Source organism: Mus musculus, chromosome 11 (genome assembly GCF_000001635.26).
Source record: "Mus musculus strain C57BL/6J chromosome 11, GRCm38.p6 C57BL/6J".
Taxonomy (NCBI): Eukaryota; Metazoa; Chordata; class Mammalia; order Rodentia; family Muridae; genus Mus; species Mus musculus.
This window is the reverse complement of record NC_000077.6, coordinates 101560373-101580233: the sequence shown is the minus strand read 5'-3', so window position 1 is coordinate 101580233 and position 19861 is coordinate 101560373. Positions and strand designations below refer to the sequence as shown.

General features: G+C 44.4%; 1 protein-coding gene across 16 annotated transcripts in view; it reads right to left on the bottom strand.

Moving 5' to 3' along the window:
- Window positions 1–19861, bottom strand: part of Nbr1 (NBR1, autophagy cargo receptor) — a 29845-nt gene that overhangs the window by 1718 nt on the left and 8266 nt on the right. For 2 of the 16 annotated variants that reach the window (NM_001252220.1, NM_008676.3), the window contains exons 6-23: window positions 19783–19801; window positions 17915–17937; window positions 15408–15605; window positions 14453–14530; window positions 13824–14038; window positions 12972–13139; window positions 11626–11835; window positions 10819–10978; window positions 10446–10736; window positions 8801–8950; window positions 8257–8332; window positions 7662–7772; window positions 7262–7426; window positions 7057–7131; window positions 4818–5235; window positions 3825–3931; window positions 2983–3040; window positions 2197–2302 (exon numbers count right to left, since the gene is read on the bottom strand). In NM_001252220.1, coding sequence (NP_001239149.1) covers window positions 2197–2302; window positions 2983–3040; window positions 3825–3931; window positions 4818–5235; window positions 7057–7131; window positions 7262–7426; window positions 7662–7772; window positions 8257–8332; window positions 8801–8950; window positions 10446–10736; window positions 10819–10978; window positions 11626–11835; window positions 12972–13139; window positions 13824–14038; window positions 14453–14530; window positions 15408–15605; window positions 17915–17937; window positions 19783–19801 — 2628 coding nt within the window. Of the gene's footprint in view, window positions 1–2196; window positions 2303–2982; window positions 3041–3824; window positions 3932–4817; window positions 5236–7056; window positions 7132–7261; window positions 7445–7661; window positions 7773–8256; window positions 8333–8800; window positions 8951–10445; window positions 10737–10818; window positions 10979–11625; window positions 11836–12971; window positions 13140–13823; window positions 14039–14452; window positions 14531–15407; window positions 15606–17914; window positions 17938–19782; window positions 19802–19861 lie in introns of all 16 variants that reach the window. The other 14 variants (XM_006532431.1, XM_006532430.1, XM_006532432.1 and 11 more) reach the window with 13 other exon arrangements.

Sequence of the window (19861 nt, the reverse complement as noted above, 5' to 3'; positions counted from 1 at the left end):
CCAAGTAATAATTGAAGAGCAAGATGACGAGAAGCCTCGAAGACTTTAACATAAAATAGTGGTAATGAGCAAATATGAGCAAGAGAGACTTCCTGAGGATGGCTTGAGACAGAACCTCACCAGATAGCAAGTAAGATGGGCGTAGACTTGTGAAATTATATTTTGGGCAGTCTTTTTGACTTTTTACTCTCAAAACAGAAGTGATCTCATTAAGAGGAAGCTAACACCCGTTTACAGGAACAACCCCCCCCCCCCCCCCAACTCACAGAGATCTATCTGCCTCCCAAGTGCTGAGATTAAAGGATGGTACCATCACGTCTGGCACATTTTTTTCTCTTTACCATTACTACCTCAGAAATCTTTCCTCTCATTTGTACTGATAACATGTTTCACTGCTAGGCTTGCCAACCTTAAGTCTCTTTTATAAACACCACCTTCTGCCTAGTGTAGACATGTAGACTAATATTTACCTTCCTTCCCCCACGTAGCTAGCAAGGCATACTTGAATTGTCAAATTCCTCACCATTAGGTCACAGCTCTCTGCAGCATTTAGCACTGTCTACTGATCCCTTATAAACCTCCCCAAGTTGCAGCAGTGGCCCTGTTTCTTCTAAGTTCTGTTTTAGTAGAATCCTGTTGCTTTGATACTTAAAAGGCTGCTTCTGCCTTTTATTTTTCCTGGATAATCTTATCCAATCACACAGCTCCTGCTAGAACCTGTATGTAAATGACTCTCAAACTTCAGCCTCAGGTCAAATCCATCCTCTGTAATGGAGGTGTACACAGCCAACTGCATGCTGCATGACTTTACTTTTAACCTGGATAAGTTGTAAATTCAACATTAAGAAAACTGGCAAGTAATAAACTTGTTTTACTTGGGGGTGTATTTATTATGCTTTTTTTTTTTTTTTTAGTTTTGAGACAGGGTTTCTCTGTGTAGCCCTGGCTGTCCTGGAACTCACTCTGTAGACCAGGCTGGCCTCAAACTCAGAAATCCACCTGCCTCTGCCTCCCAAGTGCTGGGATTAAAGGCTTGCGCCGCCACGCCCAGTTTATTATGCATTTTACTGTATGTTTGTGTGTGGGGTGCTCATGTGAATGCCAGAGGACAACTTGTGAGAGTCAGTTCTCTCCTTCCCGGGATCGGAACTCCGGGTGTCACGGCTTGGCAGCAAGCACCTTTATTCACTGAGATGCGTGATACTGAGTACCTAGGCTAAAGCCTGAGCTTTATCCTTGCACTCCTTTGCTAATCACTTAAATCACCGGCAGGTCCTCACGCGCCTATCTCTTTCCTGTTAATGGAGGTGTAGAGCCTTTAGTCCCAGCTCTCAGAAGCAGATGAATTTGTAAGTTTAAGGCTAGCCTGCTCTACAGTGACAGCCAGAGATATGTAGAGACTCTGTTCCAAAAGCAAACAAACAAACCCATAACAACACAACAACCCTCCCCTTCTATGTCTTAGAATAAAACCCCCGCACTTAGAGTTGGTCTTTTCTCCTCTTCAGATCAATCCATCATCCGCTCACTCACAACTCTTCCAGCTACACTACTCTATCTCCAAAGGAGAAGACAAGACCTGTAACTGAACCTAGGGTGCTAAGCAAGAGTTCTACTGTTACTAAACTACATTTGTACCTTTTTATGGTTTTATATTCTCAAATTTTATTTTGAAAAAAGGTTTTACTATGTAGCCCAGGCTGGCCTTGAACTTGCAATTTTTCTGCTTCCTGAGTAGCTGGGAATATAGGTGAGCGCTATCATATCCAGCATTACTTTTCTGGGGTACACTTGCTTTGTGCTTCAGATACTAACTCCCAAGAGCCTCAGTCCCAGTAGGTGGAGATGCACTAGCACAGTGTCCTATCCTGTCCTGGAAATGTATATACTTTGCCAATTCCCTACAGTTGTTTGACAGGAATGTGTGTCTTATTATCCCGTAGTATGTCCACTACGTTGTTGTAGAACAGCAACTTTGTACATGCAGTCTTCAACAAATCTTAGGTTCTTTTCCTGTTTTTCCCAGAGTAGCTTAATTAATTAAAATGATAGGAAATGGCGGGCAGGCTGTGTGTTCATTAAAGAGACTGTCTACACATAGTCCTTGCCATGTTAATTGCCAATCCAGACAGAAGGACTGCCATTTGCACTGGTGACTTGGGGGCTGAAGTTAAGGAAAAGAAACCACACACTGACCTGTGCAGTGACTGGTGGCCCAGAAAACAGGGCCTTGTACGCAGAGGCAGCAACAGACAAAGCCCCCTTCACCAGTCCTCCAGCAATGCTGCTCCCATTGTGGTGCCTACAGAGGAAAACCAAATTATCTCCCCTAATAAAACATGACCTTACAAGATAATGTGGGTGATAATCTCGAAAGAAAAATAAGGTATCCTTAAAAGAAAAAAAAAATCAGATGTAAAAAGAGAGAATGAAATGTTTTCATAGCTACAGATCTTGGTTTGCTGCAGGGCTCTGGCTCGGCTGGCAGAAGACCTGAGTACTGCAGGAAACGCACACCCTAGTTACTACGCCAGTTTTCCATCCCAGCTGAAAATTAATGTGGTCATGGGCACACCTGGATATCAGCCATCTGTCTGTACATCTCAGAGAAAACCTGGCAAAGGAAATGTGATTTTTCTGGATTCTGATCTGAGACGGCAGGGACCAGAGAGGCAGCGGTATGTAAGAAAACCAGCTAGATGCACCTGGGGCTTGGCCTGCTTGTCTTCTTGGGCATTACAGGTGAGGTGGATTTCAGGGTAATCCCTAAAAAGTGATGCACTTAAGCATGAGCTTTAGCTCTCTGCCGGTGGTGCTCATAAGTGTCAGACGTAAGAACAAGGAGGAATGAGGGTGCTCCTTCCTGTGCTTGGAAGGTGCTCATTTAAGGTGCTCGCCACCTGCTCTCAGAGGCTCATTCAAGCAGAAGCAATGCTGGGATGTCTTCCTGTTTCTCAAGAAGAGACTTCACAAGGTCGTTACCTTGAGTGGTCACAGCTCCTCTGTCTGCTGTTTGCGAGTCCTGTTGAGCCTCTGGGCTCTAAAAGCAAAAGAGCTGTTGGTTAGCTGCAGCACCCACAAGCTATTATCAAGGCAGGCGGCAAGTTAATGGGGGTGTCTTTAGTTTTTTTCTCCTTTCTTTTCCTCTTTTAAGTTTTAGAAAGGTCTGTGGCTGATTTAAGTCACAGAGGAAGACAAATTGTCTAGAAATGCTGGGGACATCATTGAGTAGAAAAATAACCCTCTAATCCTGTAACCCTGATGTGTTAGTTCGCAGAGTTTTAGGTTGGGCATTTTTTGGAAGAGGAAGTGACCTTGAGTGGGGACCTCCTGACTCCTTCACAGTTCTACAGTCCTGAGACCTAAAATAAGGGCGCAGTCCTGAAGGCATCACAAACCAGCTGAGCTGCCGCATTAGTCTGTGAGGAAAAGCAAAACTGGAGCTGGAGCTGGCTGGCTTCCAAGGCTGCTCTTCCCAGCACAGCACAGTGCCCACCTCTGCAAGGTCTGCAACAGGCTTAAGAGTGGAAACCCAGGCCGGGCGTGGTGGCTCACGCCTTTAACCCCAGCACTCAGGAGGCAGAGGCAGGCGGATTTCTGAGTTCGAGACCAGAGTGAGTTTCAGGACAGCCAGGGCTACACAGAGAACCCTGTCTCAAAAAACAAAAAACAAACAAAGAGTGGAAACCCAGAGCATGAGGGAGGCATACAGAAAGAGGGAGAGGCAAAGTCTGTGAACAAGGCCACGGGTCTCAGAAACGGAGAGCCTCTTCATACCTGGTGTCCGTCCACTGGAAAGGAGCAAGGGAGAGAGCCTGGCTTACCTCCTCTGATGTCATCAGGGGCTGGGGGAACTTCGTGCATGGTAGCTGGTGAATCCACTCCTGGTGAATCCACTCCTGATGACTCACACTGTCCACAAGGGGCGCTCCTTTAGAAAGAGAGAACAGTGAAGGTGAGCTGAAGAGTAGCCACAAGCACTAGGAGAGTGCAGCAGCGTGGCTGCTGATCCCATCATGTGTGAATCTGGCAGTGTGAAGGTCAGAAGGACTGAGTTCCACTCTCTGATGTCCTCTCTAGCCACAATCCAGCTAGAGAAACTGGCTTCATTCAGGTCACCTCTCCCTTCCTGAGCACTCTTTATTATATTTAGGGCTCTCACATTTTCTATACGAATAGTAGAGACAATGACCCAGCTCCAGTAGACGTGGTATATATCTGTAAGTTACTTAATACATATCTCTGCCTGTGAGAGCAGCACATGGAAGATTCGAGCTTTTCTGCTGAACAGGCCCTCACACTCACCAGGCAAACCTTGGAGCTGACAAATCCTCACCCACATTTTTTTAAAAAAATATTTATTCATTATATGTAAGTACACTGCAGCTGTCCTCAGACACACCAGGAGAGGGCGTCAGATCTCATTATGGATGGTTGTGAGCCACCATGTGGTTGCTGGAATTTGAACTCAGGACCTCTGGAAGAGCAGTCAGTGCTCTCAACCGCTGAGCCATCTCTCCAGCCCTTCACCCACATTTTTGTTACAGTTACTCAACTTAAGAATCAAAACATAAAGGGATCATCCAGAGATGTTTGTATTTAAAGATTTTTTATAAAAAAGTCAGTAGACAGTCTATGTTCAGGGAAGTAAGGGTAACTAAAACAAACATTTGTTTAAATCTCAAATTTACAAGTGCTGAGAAATCTGAGTATAATTTTTATTCACCTAAGTTTAGATTATAGAAAAAGAAAGGTTTGGAGATGAAGCTGGTCATTCCAGCTCTGGAGAACAGGGGGGCTGAGGTGCTGAGCAGTACCTGGACAATGCTGCTGGAAGTCCTGCCACCTCGGGGACTAGAGGCACCGTGTCCAGAGGCTGTGAGGTTGTGAGGATGTCGCTGATGCTCTGCTCCTGTGGCTGGCTCTCCCTCTCTGGGAGTCTCTCTCTAGCCTCAGTTGGTTCCAGCCCAGACTCGATCCCAGGTTCGCCTTCAGCCCCTCGCTCCAGGCCTGGCTGGGAGAGCGCAGAGCTGTACATGGAGTCCCCCAGGGGGCGGCTGGTATCAAAGCACTCAGGAAGGATGATGATATAATCTTCAGAGGAAGCAGAAGACTGACTTTGGACTTCTTCATCTTGGACTTCCTCCTCTTCCTCAACGACTTCTTCCTCAACAATGTGGACAATCTCCTCCCTCTCATCTCCACGCGGTCCTTCTTCAGGCAAGGCAAATTTCACTAAGGAATAAAAGTAACCACCGTGAGGGAAGAGGCCGTGGATCACGAGCTAGCACAACGGGCACAGTGGAAAGAACCAGAGGAATGGGCTGTTTCTAGAGCCATGACTGTATTCTGTCTCAAGACGATGCCAAAACAAATAGATGGGAAGTCAACAGAAACAGGTGTGTGGGCTCAAACAGCCAGGCTTCCAATGAGCACTGTGAATCCTACTGTCCTTTTTTCTTTTTATTGTGAAAGTTAAGACTGAGATAAAGCTCCATCAGAACTGATAAGCTATGGGGGGCTATGAGATGGCTCAGTGGTTAAGAGCACTGACTGCTCTTCTAAAGGTCATGAGTTCAAATCTCAGCAACCACATGGTAGCTCACAACCACCCGTAATGAGATCTGACGCCCTCTTCTGGTACATCTGGGGACAGCTACAGTGTACTTATTTATAATAATAATAAATAAATTTTTAAATTAAAAAAAACAAACTCGTAGGCTAGCTATCAGTGGCAGAAAAAGGACTCGTCGTAAGCACTTCATGTTGTCTGCTTGCTTTCCTTTACCTTAGAGAAGTGATAAAGTCTGATGAGAACACTGGTAAATCTTAGGAGTGGGTAGAAAGGCCTCAAGATCCTATCAGAGCAGTAACTATGAATAACTGGTTTATCCCTCCACACCTTTCTTCTATTTGTATGTACAAAAAAAAAAGCATTCATGTGCATGTTCACTTTAAGCAAAAATAGGAAAATCACATTTAAAGGTATATGCAGGTCAAATTTCATTTTTTTTTTGGTATGTGTGATATATACTGATTATACCTGAATGTGTGCATGTAGGTCAGATGAGGACATCAAGTGTCTTCCTCATGGCTCTCCCTGAACTTAAAGCTGGCCATTTTGGCTAAGCTGGCTGGCAGTGAGCTCTGGGGATCTACTTGTCTCAGTTCCCTGATGCTGGGGTTACAGGAAGATAGGGCTGTGTTTGGCTTTTAGGTGGGTAATGAGGATTGAAACTCAGGTCTCGTTTAAAGAGTAAGGGCTGTTACCCACTGAGCTATCTTCCCAAGCCCTTGAATTTGGTTTTTTGTTTTTTTTTGGTTTTTCAAGACAGGGTTTCTCTGTGTAGCCCTGGCTGTCCTGGAACTCACTTTGTAGACCAGGCTGGCCTTGAACTCAGAAATTCGCCTGCCTCTGCCTCCCGAGTGCTGGATTAAAGGTGTGCACCACCACGCCCGGCTCGAATTTGGTATTATTATGATTCACTAGAAACTGAATTTTTTTGGATAGTTATTGAGACATATGGAACTGGCTCTATCAATTTGATACTAGCAGTCTGTTCTGAAGGTCTTGTGCATGTTAGTGCACAAGTGTGCAGGTAGATAAGTGAGACTGTCTGAAGACCAGAGAGGAGGCCAACACTGGGTGTAGTTCCCTAGAAGTCATTCCCACATCTTTTGTTTGAAATGGTGTTTCACTACATAGCTGGCCTTCAAACTTAAGAGAGATGTGCCTACACCTGCACCAGGAATTCTGGGATTAAAGGCATTTATAAATGTCTGTCCATCTACCTTACTTTTGAGACAGGGTCTGCCACAACACCTGAGGTTTTACTGAGTGCTGGACATGGAGCTGAGCTCCCCGAGCTTGTAAGACAAGTTCTCCATCCACATCCACTCTCCAGAACTGCAAAGGGGTTTTTATGGTAGAACTTAATGCTGGGGACAGCCTGGCATTCTTGTGTTACCTCCCACTTTTCAGATTGCTGCCCTTGCGAGAAAGGAGAAGACTCAGCTGCCAATGGAAGCTTTTGCTGAGGCATCCTGTCAACTTACAGGAAGAATCCTTTCTGCAGAATCCAGGCAGCACAAGTGGCTGCTGTCCCTCGGTGGAATACAGCTGTAATTCCCCTGAGAGAGGACAGAAACGAGTTAGGGTGGCTTCTTTGTTCTCGGTGCTCTAGTAAGCGTGCCAGCATCGTCAAAAGCCCACCAAGATTAACCTTCCTCCCTCCTCAGCAAGGAATCTAGGGACACTCACTCTGTGGGGACCTCTGCCTGCAAGGAGGGTTGTGGTCTGGAGCAGCATCCAAGGTAAGGGATCGAATTACAGTCTCACATACAAATTGGGTCCCACTCAGGTCTTCTTCTGTTTCTTCGACCGAAGCAGGGGTCTCAGCTTTCCTCTTTGCTGATACAGTGGAATCTGAAAGACATACAAAGCCTGCCTGTACTTAGTGTCTGAAGAGCTGAGAGCTCTCACCAGTCAGTGCATCCTAAGCCTGGGTGGGGGAAGAGCTGCCCCTGCTGTCATGAGACGTAGAGAGCGAGGGATGCCATGGGACATCGATTTGCTGAGGTAGAGGTAATGAGGAATGGACGTGTGAGGAGAGGTGGATGGAAAGGGAAGGCACGTGCTTTACAGATATTTAACCCCTTACCAGGAGGTGCTTTAAATCCCGCCCCTTCACTCTCTTCCTGTATCTGCCCCAAGCCTGGCTTCTCTATTAAAGGACTGTCATGTGGCAGAGGAGACATGCAGGGAGTCATATCTGGAGAATGAAGACAGGAAAACCATCAACCGAGAGAAAGCATGACATCATAAACAGTCAAGTGTCCAGAAGCAGCAGTTTGTAGGTTTCTTGCTTCCTGCAGGGTTAAAATAAACCCAAATATGCTCCACCAGCTGTCATGTCATCAGAACTTTTCTAGCTCACCAGGAACGCAACTAGCTCTGGCTCATCAAAGCTGAGTCACAAACAAGTACATGGCCTACAAGGTCAAAGCCAATATACAAAACTATGAAGAAAGGAACAAAGGGAGGGAATGAAGAAGGGGTCCCTTTACAGTACGGCAGCCCTTACACACGTGTACTGTGGCACTGACAGACGACAGGGAAAGGAGGAGATGGACTATGGGTACAACTTCACTGTCACAAAATGGGAGGGATCCTCGTCCTCTAGCGCTGCACAGCAGACCAAGAAGAGACCGTGTAATGCCAACACCTAAACAAGATGAGTGAAGTGACAATCTTACCCACAGGGGTGTTGTGTGGCACTCTCTCCAATTCTTGGACAATGTTTATATCCAGCAGCTCAAAGGACAGCAGGTCCTAGAAAAAGAGATGGCCAAATAAAGGTGTCTGCAGCACAAGTGGGAGCCATGCTCTTTCCTGAATGGACCATCAGGTCTCCTGGACATTGCCTGGATTCAATTCTATTTAAATTCATGTCCCCCCTCAACCAAGTGACTAGAAGAGTTAAACAGGAACATGGTGTTCTCAAACTCTAACTGGCAGGGGAGAAGAGACAGTGGGCAGGTGAGTGAAGCAGGCTAAGCTTACAAGACCACTGGAGGGAAGCCATGGGGAAGCACAAGCCTGAGCTTCACACTCAGAAGCAAACAGTTTAGAAACTTGCTCCACGCACCATCTTATCCTCATGAGATACTGGATCCAGCCTGCCCATCTCTAACTCCCCAGGACCATGAAGGCTACAGCACCTTCTCAGTAACAAGGTGAAAGCTCATTTGTCAGGACTCACTCTCTCTGCCCTTGTCCCTCCGAGCGCGGACTGCTTACCTGGGCAGTCAGGAGGTCCACAGATGGAATGTACAGCTCCCTTTCACTGGCAGCGCGTCTTGTCTTCTGTGAGGCACTGGCTCCTGTCCCTTCTGTCTGCTTTGTCACCTCACCCAATGGAATCTCTTCTTCAGCTAGAAGAAAAGCTTCCTATAGGGACAAATAATCGGGATATATTTTAGGACCTCAACAGAGCTCAAGCACCAGGCTGACAAGGTCACCCCTAAAATAAAAACATAGCAGAACCTCTACATTTACATTTTTTATTTTATTTGGGACGTCTAGAAAAGCTGCAGAAACAGTAAAGAGTTCACATACTGTTCTTTCACCTACCATCCTCTACAACTTAATGAAAGTACAGTTAGCCCAAACCAGGAAATTAACACTGGTTAGCTCTAAGTTCAAACAGTACAGTCTGTTCCACTAACAAAAAAGTAACGACAGACTGCAGCAAGCAACAGGCAGATGAAGATGTCTTTGGGCTCAGGGATACTCTAGGAGATGAGTGTTAAGGAGAAACGCTACCAGGAGTTTAGCAGCAGGCCAGGTTGCCTTTCTTTTTGAGACAGGGTTTCTCTGTATAGCCCTGGCTGTCCTGGAACTCACTTTGTAGACCAGGCTGGCCTCGAACTCAGAAATCCGCCTGCCTCTGCCTCCCAAGTGCTGGGATTAAAGACGTGCGCCACCACGCCCGGTCAGGTTACCCTTCTTTTCCTGGTGCAGCAAGCACCATTACAGACAAAAGTCCTCTGGGACTGCCTGCACCGGAACCCTAACGACACTAAACACCTTGAGGACTAGGCCAAATACCAGCATAATAATGTATAGAGGAGTAAACCCATAAACCCCATGTTAAAAGCCTGCCCCCTAGAGCCTGTGGTGGTGGTGCATGCCTTTAATTCCCACACTTGGGAGGCAGGGGCAAGTGGATCAAGTTTGAGGCCTGGTCAACAGACTGAGTTCTAGGACAGCCAGAGCTACACAGAGAAACCTTGTCTTGAAAAGGAAGGAAGGAAGGAAGGAAGGAAGGAAGGAAGGAAGGAAGGAAGGAAGGAAGGAAGGAAAGAAGGCAGGCAGGCAGGCAGGCAGGCAGGCAGGCAGGTAAGCAAAGAAAAGGCTTATATTAGCTTTAGCTTCTCTAGAAGCAATGCATTACTAGACAATGAATGTTTCTCAGGTGTAGCCTTACATGAGATCCTTAGGTCTGGTCCCTTCCTCTTTCTCTTGTCATCTTGGCCTAAGTGTGTTTTCTGGTTTGTTTGTTTGTTTTTGCTATGCTGTATGTTGTCAGTCCAGTCTAGAGGCCTGAAAGCACTGGATCTGCCTAATCACAGACAGGAACTTCTGAAACTGCCATCCAAATGACCCTCTCTCTTCAGAAGTTAACTATACTATATTCTGACACACTGATGGGAATTCAGAAACAGTAAACTGTTGGGAAATCTGCAAGAATAACAAGCTACCAGTGAGTTCTTTTACGTTCAGGTCCCTCTCTCAGTCCCTAGCAAGAACTAGTCTTGAGCCTGCAATATTCTTGCTTCAGCCTCCGAAGTGCATGGACTACAATATAAGCACGTGTCACAAGCCTGACATTCCTATGACTGAGGAAATAACCTGGGCCTGGGCCAATGGCCCAAGTGCTCACCTCTTGCTCACAGGAGAAATCGTCAGCTTTGCTTGAGCTGATCCTGTCCCCTTCAACATTATCAGGGCTCTCAGAGGAAGGAAAAGGATCCACTATGATACTGCACCAAACCCGAGGCCCAAACTGCTGGCCTTTGTGAGAGAGACGCCAGTGCGAAGTGTATGTCCCCTCCAAGGTTGGAGCGATGAACTCCACAGACACGACCCCAACGTGGCCAGCCTTCAAGCAGGGAACCAAAACATCTTTCTTCTCTGTAGAAGCCAGAGTCAAGTTTCCCCACATGAACTTGAGCTGAAAGGAACAGGAGGATGCTTGTCAGGTGCGCCCTTTGCTATTGCACATCCGCGTCTTAACCCTCAGAGGGAAAACGTACCTTTGTGTCTGTGTTCCACTTCACATTCCCCGTGTTTTTCATCCTCCAGTGTTTAATAAACTTGGTTCCTGGCTGAAGATGAGTCCCATCAGGCAAATTCTCATCCACAAATGCTGCACTGAGTGTTGGCATAACTGGGGCACAGGGCTGCAAAGGAAGCCTGGACAGAGATGCAGATGCTTAGTCACTTGCTACTGGTGTAATGGCCTCCAAACATGCCACACTGTGACTACAGAGAAGGGTGTACTAATACACTTGACTTAAATACTAACACTGTTTAGGTTGAGCCTGTGAGAAGGCTCAGCTGGGAAAGGTGCTTGCCATGCAAGCTCAGAGACCTAAGATCAATCCTCAGAAGGCATAAAGATCGAAGAAGAGAATGGATCTCACCAGCATGTCAAGGCACACATGTCCAGACACACACACACACATACACACACACAAGATCAAATTCCAGGTCATAAAACAAAGATACGCTGCCTAAAGGGTGATTATAAGTGTCCATAAATATAGGGTAATTACAAGTGTTCATAAATATAACTGGAGACTTGCTTCTTGGTTCCAACCCTGCCAGACTGCCTCCAGAAAAGTCTGAATTATCCCTGTTCTAAGCCTTGTTAGTTTCTTGCTTTCTGAATGAGGCATCAAAGCTGAGTGTCTAAAATAACTCCTGAACCAGCTTGGAAGACAATGGGAAGCTTAAAACAGTGGGTGCTAGGAGACACAATAGGTAAACAAAGGGTGTTAACATTCCTGTGTCAGAGAGCTGGATGGGAAGCCACACCCCAGCCCTGGCCTTGCACTTACATCAGGGTGTTAGACTGCAGCAAGCTCTCAGGTCGGCCCAAAGGGGACTTGGGACTCTGAAGTCCATGGATTGAATTCCATAAATGAATCTTCCTGTGGAGTTTAAGCTGCTTTTTAAGCTCTTTGACCTCTGCCTTCCGCTGTTTCTTCTCAGCCCGCAACCTTTGCTTTTCTGCTTTCACAAAGTTCTTGTCCACCTGTTTTTGGAGCCTGTGGGATAATGAATGAATGCCTTGAAACATTTGGCACTGCAATCATGTCAACAATGCATCTAGTTTCTTTCTTTTCTTTTCTTTTTTTAAAAAAGATTTTATTTATTTATGTTATGTGAGTACATTGTTGCTGCCTTTAGACACACCAGAAGAAGGCATCAGATCCCATTACAGATAGTTGTGAGCCACCATGTGGTTGCCAGGAATTGAACTTAGGACCTTTGGAAGAGCAGTGAGTACTCTTAACATCTGAGCCATCTCTCCAGCCCAGCATCTACTTTCTTAATTTCTTTCATACTCATCATTTCCATTTGATGAGTCTCAGACAATTGTTTCATTACACATCAATTGAGAAGGAACAAGGAGACTATTAATAATTTTGTGATACTATACACTACCATTGCACTCTTCTTTTGCTATGAGACTGACTCACTACATAGCTTAGCCTGGCTAAGACTCAGGATGGTTCTGAGTGCTGGGGATTACATCTGATTTTTTTTTTCTCTTGAGATAAGGTTTCTTTTTGTGTCCTGGAACTTGCTCTGCAGAACAGGTTGGCCTCGAACTCACAGAGATCTGGCTGCCTCTGTCTTGTGAGTGCTAGGATTAAAGGCATCTTGCCAGATTTTTAAGATAGATTTATTTATTTTTAATTCATGTGTATGAGTGTACACGTGTGCCTGATGCTCACAAAAGCCAGAAACGTGTGTCAGATCGCCTGGAACTGGAGTTCAGACTGTTGTGAGCTGCCAAAGTAGATGTTGGGAAGTGAACCAAGGTCTTTGGTAAAAGCAGCCTGTGCTCTTACCATGAGACACCTCTTCAGCCCACTCAGATATTTTCTTTTTCTTTTTTTTTTTTTAAAGATTTATTTATTTATTTATTTATTATATGTAAGTACATTGTAGCTGTCTTCAGACACTCCAGAAGAGGGGGTCAGATCTTGTTACGGATGGTTGTGAGCCACCATGTGGTTGCTGGGATTTGAACTCTGCACCTTTGGAAGAGCAGTCGGGTGCTCTAACCCACTGAGCCATCTCACCAGCCCCCACTCAGATATTTTCAACAATAATACTTTGTGTCAGCAGAGTCAAGAAGCCAAATAAATGAGCAGCCACAAGCGTGTGGCTTTACCTGACTTGTTCCAAAGCAGCAGGCAGACGAGGAGCGGAATACTTGGAGTAGAAAAATGGCTCAGAGGATATCACAACAGGTCTCCGCAGCTTTAACAAAACATGGTTAGTGTCATGGGTGTATGGTCCAGCTTCACAATCTTCACAAATGTTGTAGGATGGGCATAGGCTGTGTGAAAAGACCAACATAGTAAAAACTATGCAGCAAGAAGTCCCTGAAGTAGAGAGCAATGAACCAGTTTAAGCTTTATACTGGCTCCATCACCAGCTGGATGGTAACTTTCTTTTTTTTTTTTTTTAGATTTATTTATTTATTATATGTAAGTACATTGTAGCTGTCTTCAGACACTCCAGAAGAGGGCGCCAGATCTCGTTACGGATGGTTGTGAGCCACCATGTGGTTGCTGGGATTTGAACTCTGGACCTTCGGAAGAGCAGTCGGGTGCTCTTACCCACTGAGCCATCTCACCAGCCCTGGATGGTAACTTTCAATTGCCACTTGGCTATGCCAAGGTTTAAGTTCTTCATTGTAAAATGAGAAAAGTAACTCCCTCTCATACCTAGTTCCATGAAATAGTTTATAGAAACAAGTAAGATACAAGAACGTTTTGAACGGGGCAAGGGTGGGGGGGGCTGTCTATCCTTAGTGACCTAATTTTGACTGACAGAACTTAATCTGCCTGATTCAGTTAACCCAAATGCGTATCTGAATAGCACTCTCAACAGTTCCCGCTATTATCCTGTGCTTGTAAATCAAAGCTACATTACCTATGCTGGAGAAAGAAGATGTACAGCTTCCCCTAAACTTCCCAGAATGCTAGTTGGTGGCTGCCCCTGCCCAGGAACTGCTTACCTACACTGGTAGCGCACTCCAACGATCCTCTTCTGGCAGTGGCTACAAGCAATATGCCAGCTGAACTGGTTCTCTGGCAAAAACAGGGTTTCCTCTGAAATAGGCATTGAGACTTCTGTGGGTGAGGAACTCAGGAGTGGCTTCTGGAGGACAAGCTTCTCCTGCAACCTCTGTTCAAGTTTCTCCACCGTTTCCTTAACCACTTGTTCTCGGAACTACAATGCAGAACACAAGGTAGGAAAACTCAGTTCCAGCACCAGGAAAAGTGAGAAGAAATAGCTCTGGTTTCCTGGTTCTGGTGTTAACTCAAGAACATGGCTAATGGCTGCTGGAGGAATGCACAGAAATGTAATAGGTCTCTTCCTCTCATGGAAGCTGATTCTTCCTTGGGACAATGCTGTTACTGTGTCTTTTTGAAGCACAGACTCTGTCTGTCTCCCTCACATACGTAGAACTGGATCGTCAACTTTTATGATGCTTCAGGCAGGTTAGAACTTCCTTCACTACATCTGCTTTATGTCAGAAGTCACAGCTGCCACTCCCCTGCACCAGAGGCTGCAGTCATCTGGGTTCAGCTTTCTACCTGTGCCAACACTGCTGCTAACACCCAGGTCAGAGAGGACACTCACCATCTCCAGGTAGCTTGTAAACCAATCTGGGGGCTTGTCTTGAGGCTGGTCTGTGTCACAAGGAGCAGAAGAACATTGCTGGGAGAAAATACAAGAGAAGTTACTTTTTCTAAATTTTTCTAAAATGTATTATTTCTTTAATCAAATGTCAAAAGCATGTGACATGTGTGGGGTTTTTTTGTTTTTGTTTTTGTTTTTTTTTTGTGAAAGAATACAAATCAAAATGTGTATTCTAGTTTCTTCCCTTTCTCTTGAAGTAAATCAAGGCTGCTAGTTTCAAAAACAGCCAAATCTTTATACGTGAGTGTACAGTGTGTGCACGTGGAGGCTGCAAAACCTTAAGTGTTATTCCTCAGGCACCTTTAAAAAAAAATCTTTCTGAGGCTGACTCATTCACTGGCTTGGAACAGCCAACTAGGCTGTAAGTCCCAAGGATCCTCCTGCCTCTGCTTCTTCAGTCCTGAGATTACACATGTATGACACATGGCTTTTATGTGAGTTTGGGCACATATGTGGCAATCAGAGGACAGCACTGGGTGTTGGTTCTTGCCTTCCACCTTGTGTGCAACAGAGCCCTTTTCTACTGTTTACTACTGCACATGCCAAGGTAGCTGGCGGGTCAGCTTTCAGAGATCCTCCTGTCTCTCTTTCCATCTTGCCATAGGAGCACTGGGATTACAGACACATCAGGGTTGCAACATGACACTATGCCTGTGAATTGCGGGGATTTGAACTCACGTACTCATGCTTACACAACAGGTCTTTACCCAGTAAGTCATCTTTCCAGCTTTTTGCTTTTTTAACATGGGTTCTGGGGATCAAACTCACAGTCTTGTGCTTTCAAAGCTATTTCCCCAGCCTCTTTGCCCAAATCTTTGATGACCATTCGAATGTTATAGGAGAGACAATGAGATGTAGGGTCAGAGTTGGTCAGATAGGCCCATCCTCTTCATACCTCTGGTGCAGGCTCCTCTGTGGTCTTCATGTCTGATCCCAAGACTCTCACCAGTGAAGAATAATGTGCAAGTGGCTTCTTCCCTGTCCTGGCAGCCGCTTGGTTTTCTACCACATTTTTGGGGAGTGCTTCATCTACAACATGGTACCCTTCGTGGACTTGCATCTGTAGCTGATTTCCTTGCTTAATGTTAGCCATCTAAAAGTGTGTTACAAGAGCATGTTACAAAATAAAAATACATTGTGACTTGGGAGGCAGAGACAGGCGTATTTCTGAGTTCGAGGCCAGCCTGGTCTACAAAGTGAGCTCCAGGACAGCCAGGGCTACACAGAGAAACCCTGTCTTGAAAAACCATAAAAAAAAAATAATAAAATAAAATAAAAAAATTGTGATTCTCCTTTTCCAAATGAAATGTCAAAGCACCAAAATACAGAAGTATAGTTAACTATTTTTGTTTGCATTTCTTTTCTTTTTTTTTTTTTAATTTATTATTATACATAAGTAGCGGTCTTCGGATGCACTGGGCATCAGATCTCATTACATGTGGCTGTGAGCCAACATGTGGTTGCTAGGATTTGAACTCAGGACCTTTGGAAGAACAGTCAGTACTCTTACCCGCTGAGCCATTTCACCAGCCCTTGTTTGCATTTTTTTTTTTTTTTTTTGAGACAGGGTTTCTCTGTGTAGCCCTGGCTGTCCTTGAACTCACTTTGTAGACCAGGCTGACCCCGAACTCAGAAATCTGCCTGCCTCTGCCTCCCGAGTGCTGGGATTAAAGGTGTGCGCCACCACACCCGGCTCCTTGTTTGCATTTCTAAGTGAACAGGCTAGGCATGCTTAATTAAACTTAACCTTTGAGGTACTGACGTGATGCCACAAGGAAAAAATTAGCACCTGGCATTTTATGATCATACTGTATACTAAGGATACTATAGAAAATTACCTTTAGGCTATATAAAGTGTATATGAAACAAATAAATTTCAAATTTAGCCTTGGGACCCATTCCTAAGACATCTCATTATGAATGTACAAATATCCCCAAATCAAATTTTAAAAAATTGAAGCATATCTGGTTCCAAGCATTTTAGATAAAGATAGTCAACCTCTACATTAATATCTAGCCTGATGTTTATCAAGAATATTAACTACAAAGGGCTTTAAGTTAAAATGTGAAGAAATTGTTAGGTGAGATTTTGCCATCTACTGGGCTCTTCTTAAATTATTTTGTTTTCTGTTTTGACATGGGGTCGCCTGGGTTGTCCTGGCTGGCATCCAGGTCAAGATCTTCCTGCTTCACCCTCTGAGTGAGGTGTGTATTACCTGTTAACTGCCTTCTCTGTAAGACATTAATGCTAATCTCAACTTTCTAAAAAACAAATTAATTCCAGACTGATAGTAATCATGGCTACTTAAAGCTTTTCCCTATAGCTAAGCACTCACTTTCCCTACCCTGGGGTCTTAGAGAGCGAGCTCAAATAGTTGTATCTTTGTGAAGAACATCTTCTTAATAAAGTATTATGGAAACCCCAATACGCTGTTTGGTTTCCATGAAGGTATATAAAGGTTTAAGAAACTGGGCGTGGTGGCGCACACCTTTAATCCCAGCACTCGGGAGGCAGAGGCAGGCAGATTTCTGAGTTCGGGGTCAGCCTGGTCTACAAAGTGAGTTCTAGGACAGCCAGGGCTACACAGAGAAACCCTGTCTCGAAAAACCAAACCAATAAATAAATAAATAAATAAATAAATAAATAAATAAAATGTTTAAGAAAAATTAGGGACTGAACAGCTAAGAGTCCAGCCCCTCTGCCTCATAGCTGTTTTCCTTTACCTCAGCCTGAGAGTCCTGTTAGGTGGGATATGAGCACTTGTAGAGCATGCATGAGGGGCTGAGCGCATCATTGCAAAAGAGGAAAAAAAAATCACCTAAAATTTCCTGTACACAATATATTTTATTTGAAACTGGGTTTTATTATGTTGCCCAGGTTATCCCTAAACTAGGCTCAAACGATCCTATTACACAGCCTAATCTGTCTTTGAACTCAATGATCCAGGCACTTTGGCCTCCAGAGTGCTGGAATTACAGAAGTGAACCACCATGTCCGGGGCTGCTGCTGCTTTCTTTTTTTCCTCTTTTATTTTATGTATGAGTGTTCTACCTGCATGTACACCGAATGCCACAAGAGGGCATCAGATCCCATTACAGATGGTTGTGAGCCACGCCACCATGTGGTTATGTGGTGGCTGGGAATTGAACTTAGAACCTAGAAGATCAGCTAGTACTCTTAACCCCTGAGGCTTCTTTTTAAGATGGTGGCATTAAGTCCCGCAGTGAGATGACACATCACCTGAACTGTAGCAGGAACTGCCTGCTGCTGAGTCATTTGCCCTACTTACCACAGACTCTCTAACTAACGGGAGTCATTCTATTCTTAGTACTTTCCAGGGGAGTTTAGGTTTCAATAAGTATTTTTCAAATTACTTGAAAATAATATGAAGTAAACATTACCTTAAGTGCTTCTTCATATTCACCTAAAGGGACAAAAACAAAACAAAAGTCATTTTTTTTGACTAGTTTTACAAATTACACTGAATATCATCTGCCCTACAGTTTTTTGCTTTTTGAGGGTGTGGAAGAGTCTAGCTATGTAGCTCAGGATAATGTCAAACTTACAATCCTTTGTGTGTTGGGATTACAGAAGGGTCACACCATACTTGGCTAATCCTATAGTTCCAGTGTAAAACAAAGACTATAGTTAATACTGATGTATTGTATTGAAAACTCTTGCTATACATGACAGCTACTTTTACCCTGAAGTGGCAGAGGCAGGGTGTGTAGGGTGGCAACTGTGAAATGATACATAGTTTATCCCCCCAAGTAACCTTTTAAAGCCACCTGTATATATTTTATATCAATGTTAAACTCCTTAAAAATATATAATTTATTCTTAAAATCCTATTCAAATTCTTAGAATCTTCATATATGGACTCCCTTATTATTATATGGTGCTCTTCCTTCTGGTCATAATAAGATTTCATTCCTGGCCTCTTCCCCTATAGCTATGACAACCAGAGCACAGTGTTAGCCAGGACTCTGGCAATGGAGCTATTGTTACTCCACTGGGGTGTCAGAAGACCCTTGCCTGAGATTCCACTCCTTTCTCTAGCTGCAAGAGGTCTTGAGAGATGATAGCCTATTTATAGAATTGAAGGATGGCTAAAAGCAGGTCTCTATGATAAGGTAAGATTGCAAAATACGATGGGGTGGGATCTTGCAGTGATCTAGCTGTTTGCGTCCTCCCACACTCTTGTACATATAACTCTGCTCTGCAAGAAAGCCCAACAAACTCACTGCTTCCACCAAGTTGGACTTTGGTGAGATTATACTTTGATCTGTTGTTGGTGCCCACTTGGTGTGGCATCTCCTCTGGAAAAGTTATTGCAACGCAATCCAGTGACAAGAGAAGCTACTACATAGCATCTTCCTCTCAAGTCCCTCTGTGCTGCTCTAGCCTTCTAAGCACAAAATATCAACCCAAATCTTCTGACTATGCTTTGTGAAGCCTAAGATTCAGTGAACTTCCTGGACTGTGTTAAGACTATCATTTTACCTGGTTCACATAAGGATGTGGGGACTACAATATGGACTACAACCAACTGCCTGATAAACACGGACATGACTTGCCTGTGCATTGATATTCACATATATGCCAGGTCAAAAACAAATGCAATACCAGCAGAACGAGTTGCATGTGACAAACTAGCAGTGTATCATTTTTAGAAGATCAGCATCTTAAATACCATGTTGGATAAGACCTGTCCTTATGACCCATACAAATGTACTATCTTCTATTAAAAACATTGGTATACAATAAAAGTCCCCTGTGAGGCTGAGGATGTAGCTGGGCTGGTAGAGTGCTTGCCTAGAAAGCACCAGGCACTAAGTCTGATTCCCAGTACTGCCTATCGTGGGGGTGGAAGCATAAGCCTGTAATCCAGTACTCAGGAGCTGGAGGTTCCAGGTCATCCTAGGCTACACACTGAGTGAGAAGTAAGCCGAAGATACCCTGAGACCCTGCCTCAATAAGAAAAAAAGACTCTCCTACAAAACTAATGCTACAGATGATGACTGGGTACAACTTCAGTTTACAGTATACCAAATTCTATTCTAAAACGTATGTTAGAGCAAAGCATGGTTTAAACGGAAACATCTCATCGGACAGATTAATTTGTTTTGAAACAGGGTTTCACTATGAAGTCCAGAGTGCCTTTAAACCAAGGATCCTCCTTGCCTCAGCCTCCTCAGTACTGGACTTTAAAGATGTCATGTCAGGCAAATATTAAGTAAAGCTAACAAGGTTTTTCTCAGGAACTTACCTTGACTATTGATGGATATCTATGAAGAGAAAAAAAGCAACAGTGAATTCTAAGTCTCATCACCTGAGCATTTTGTTGA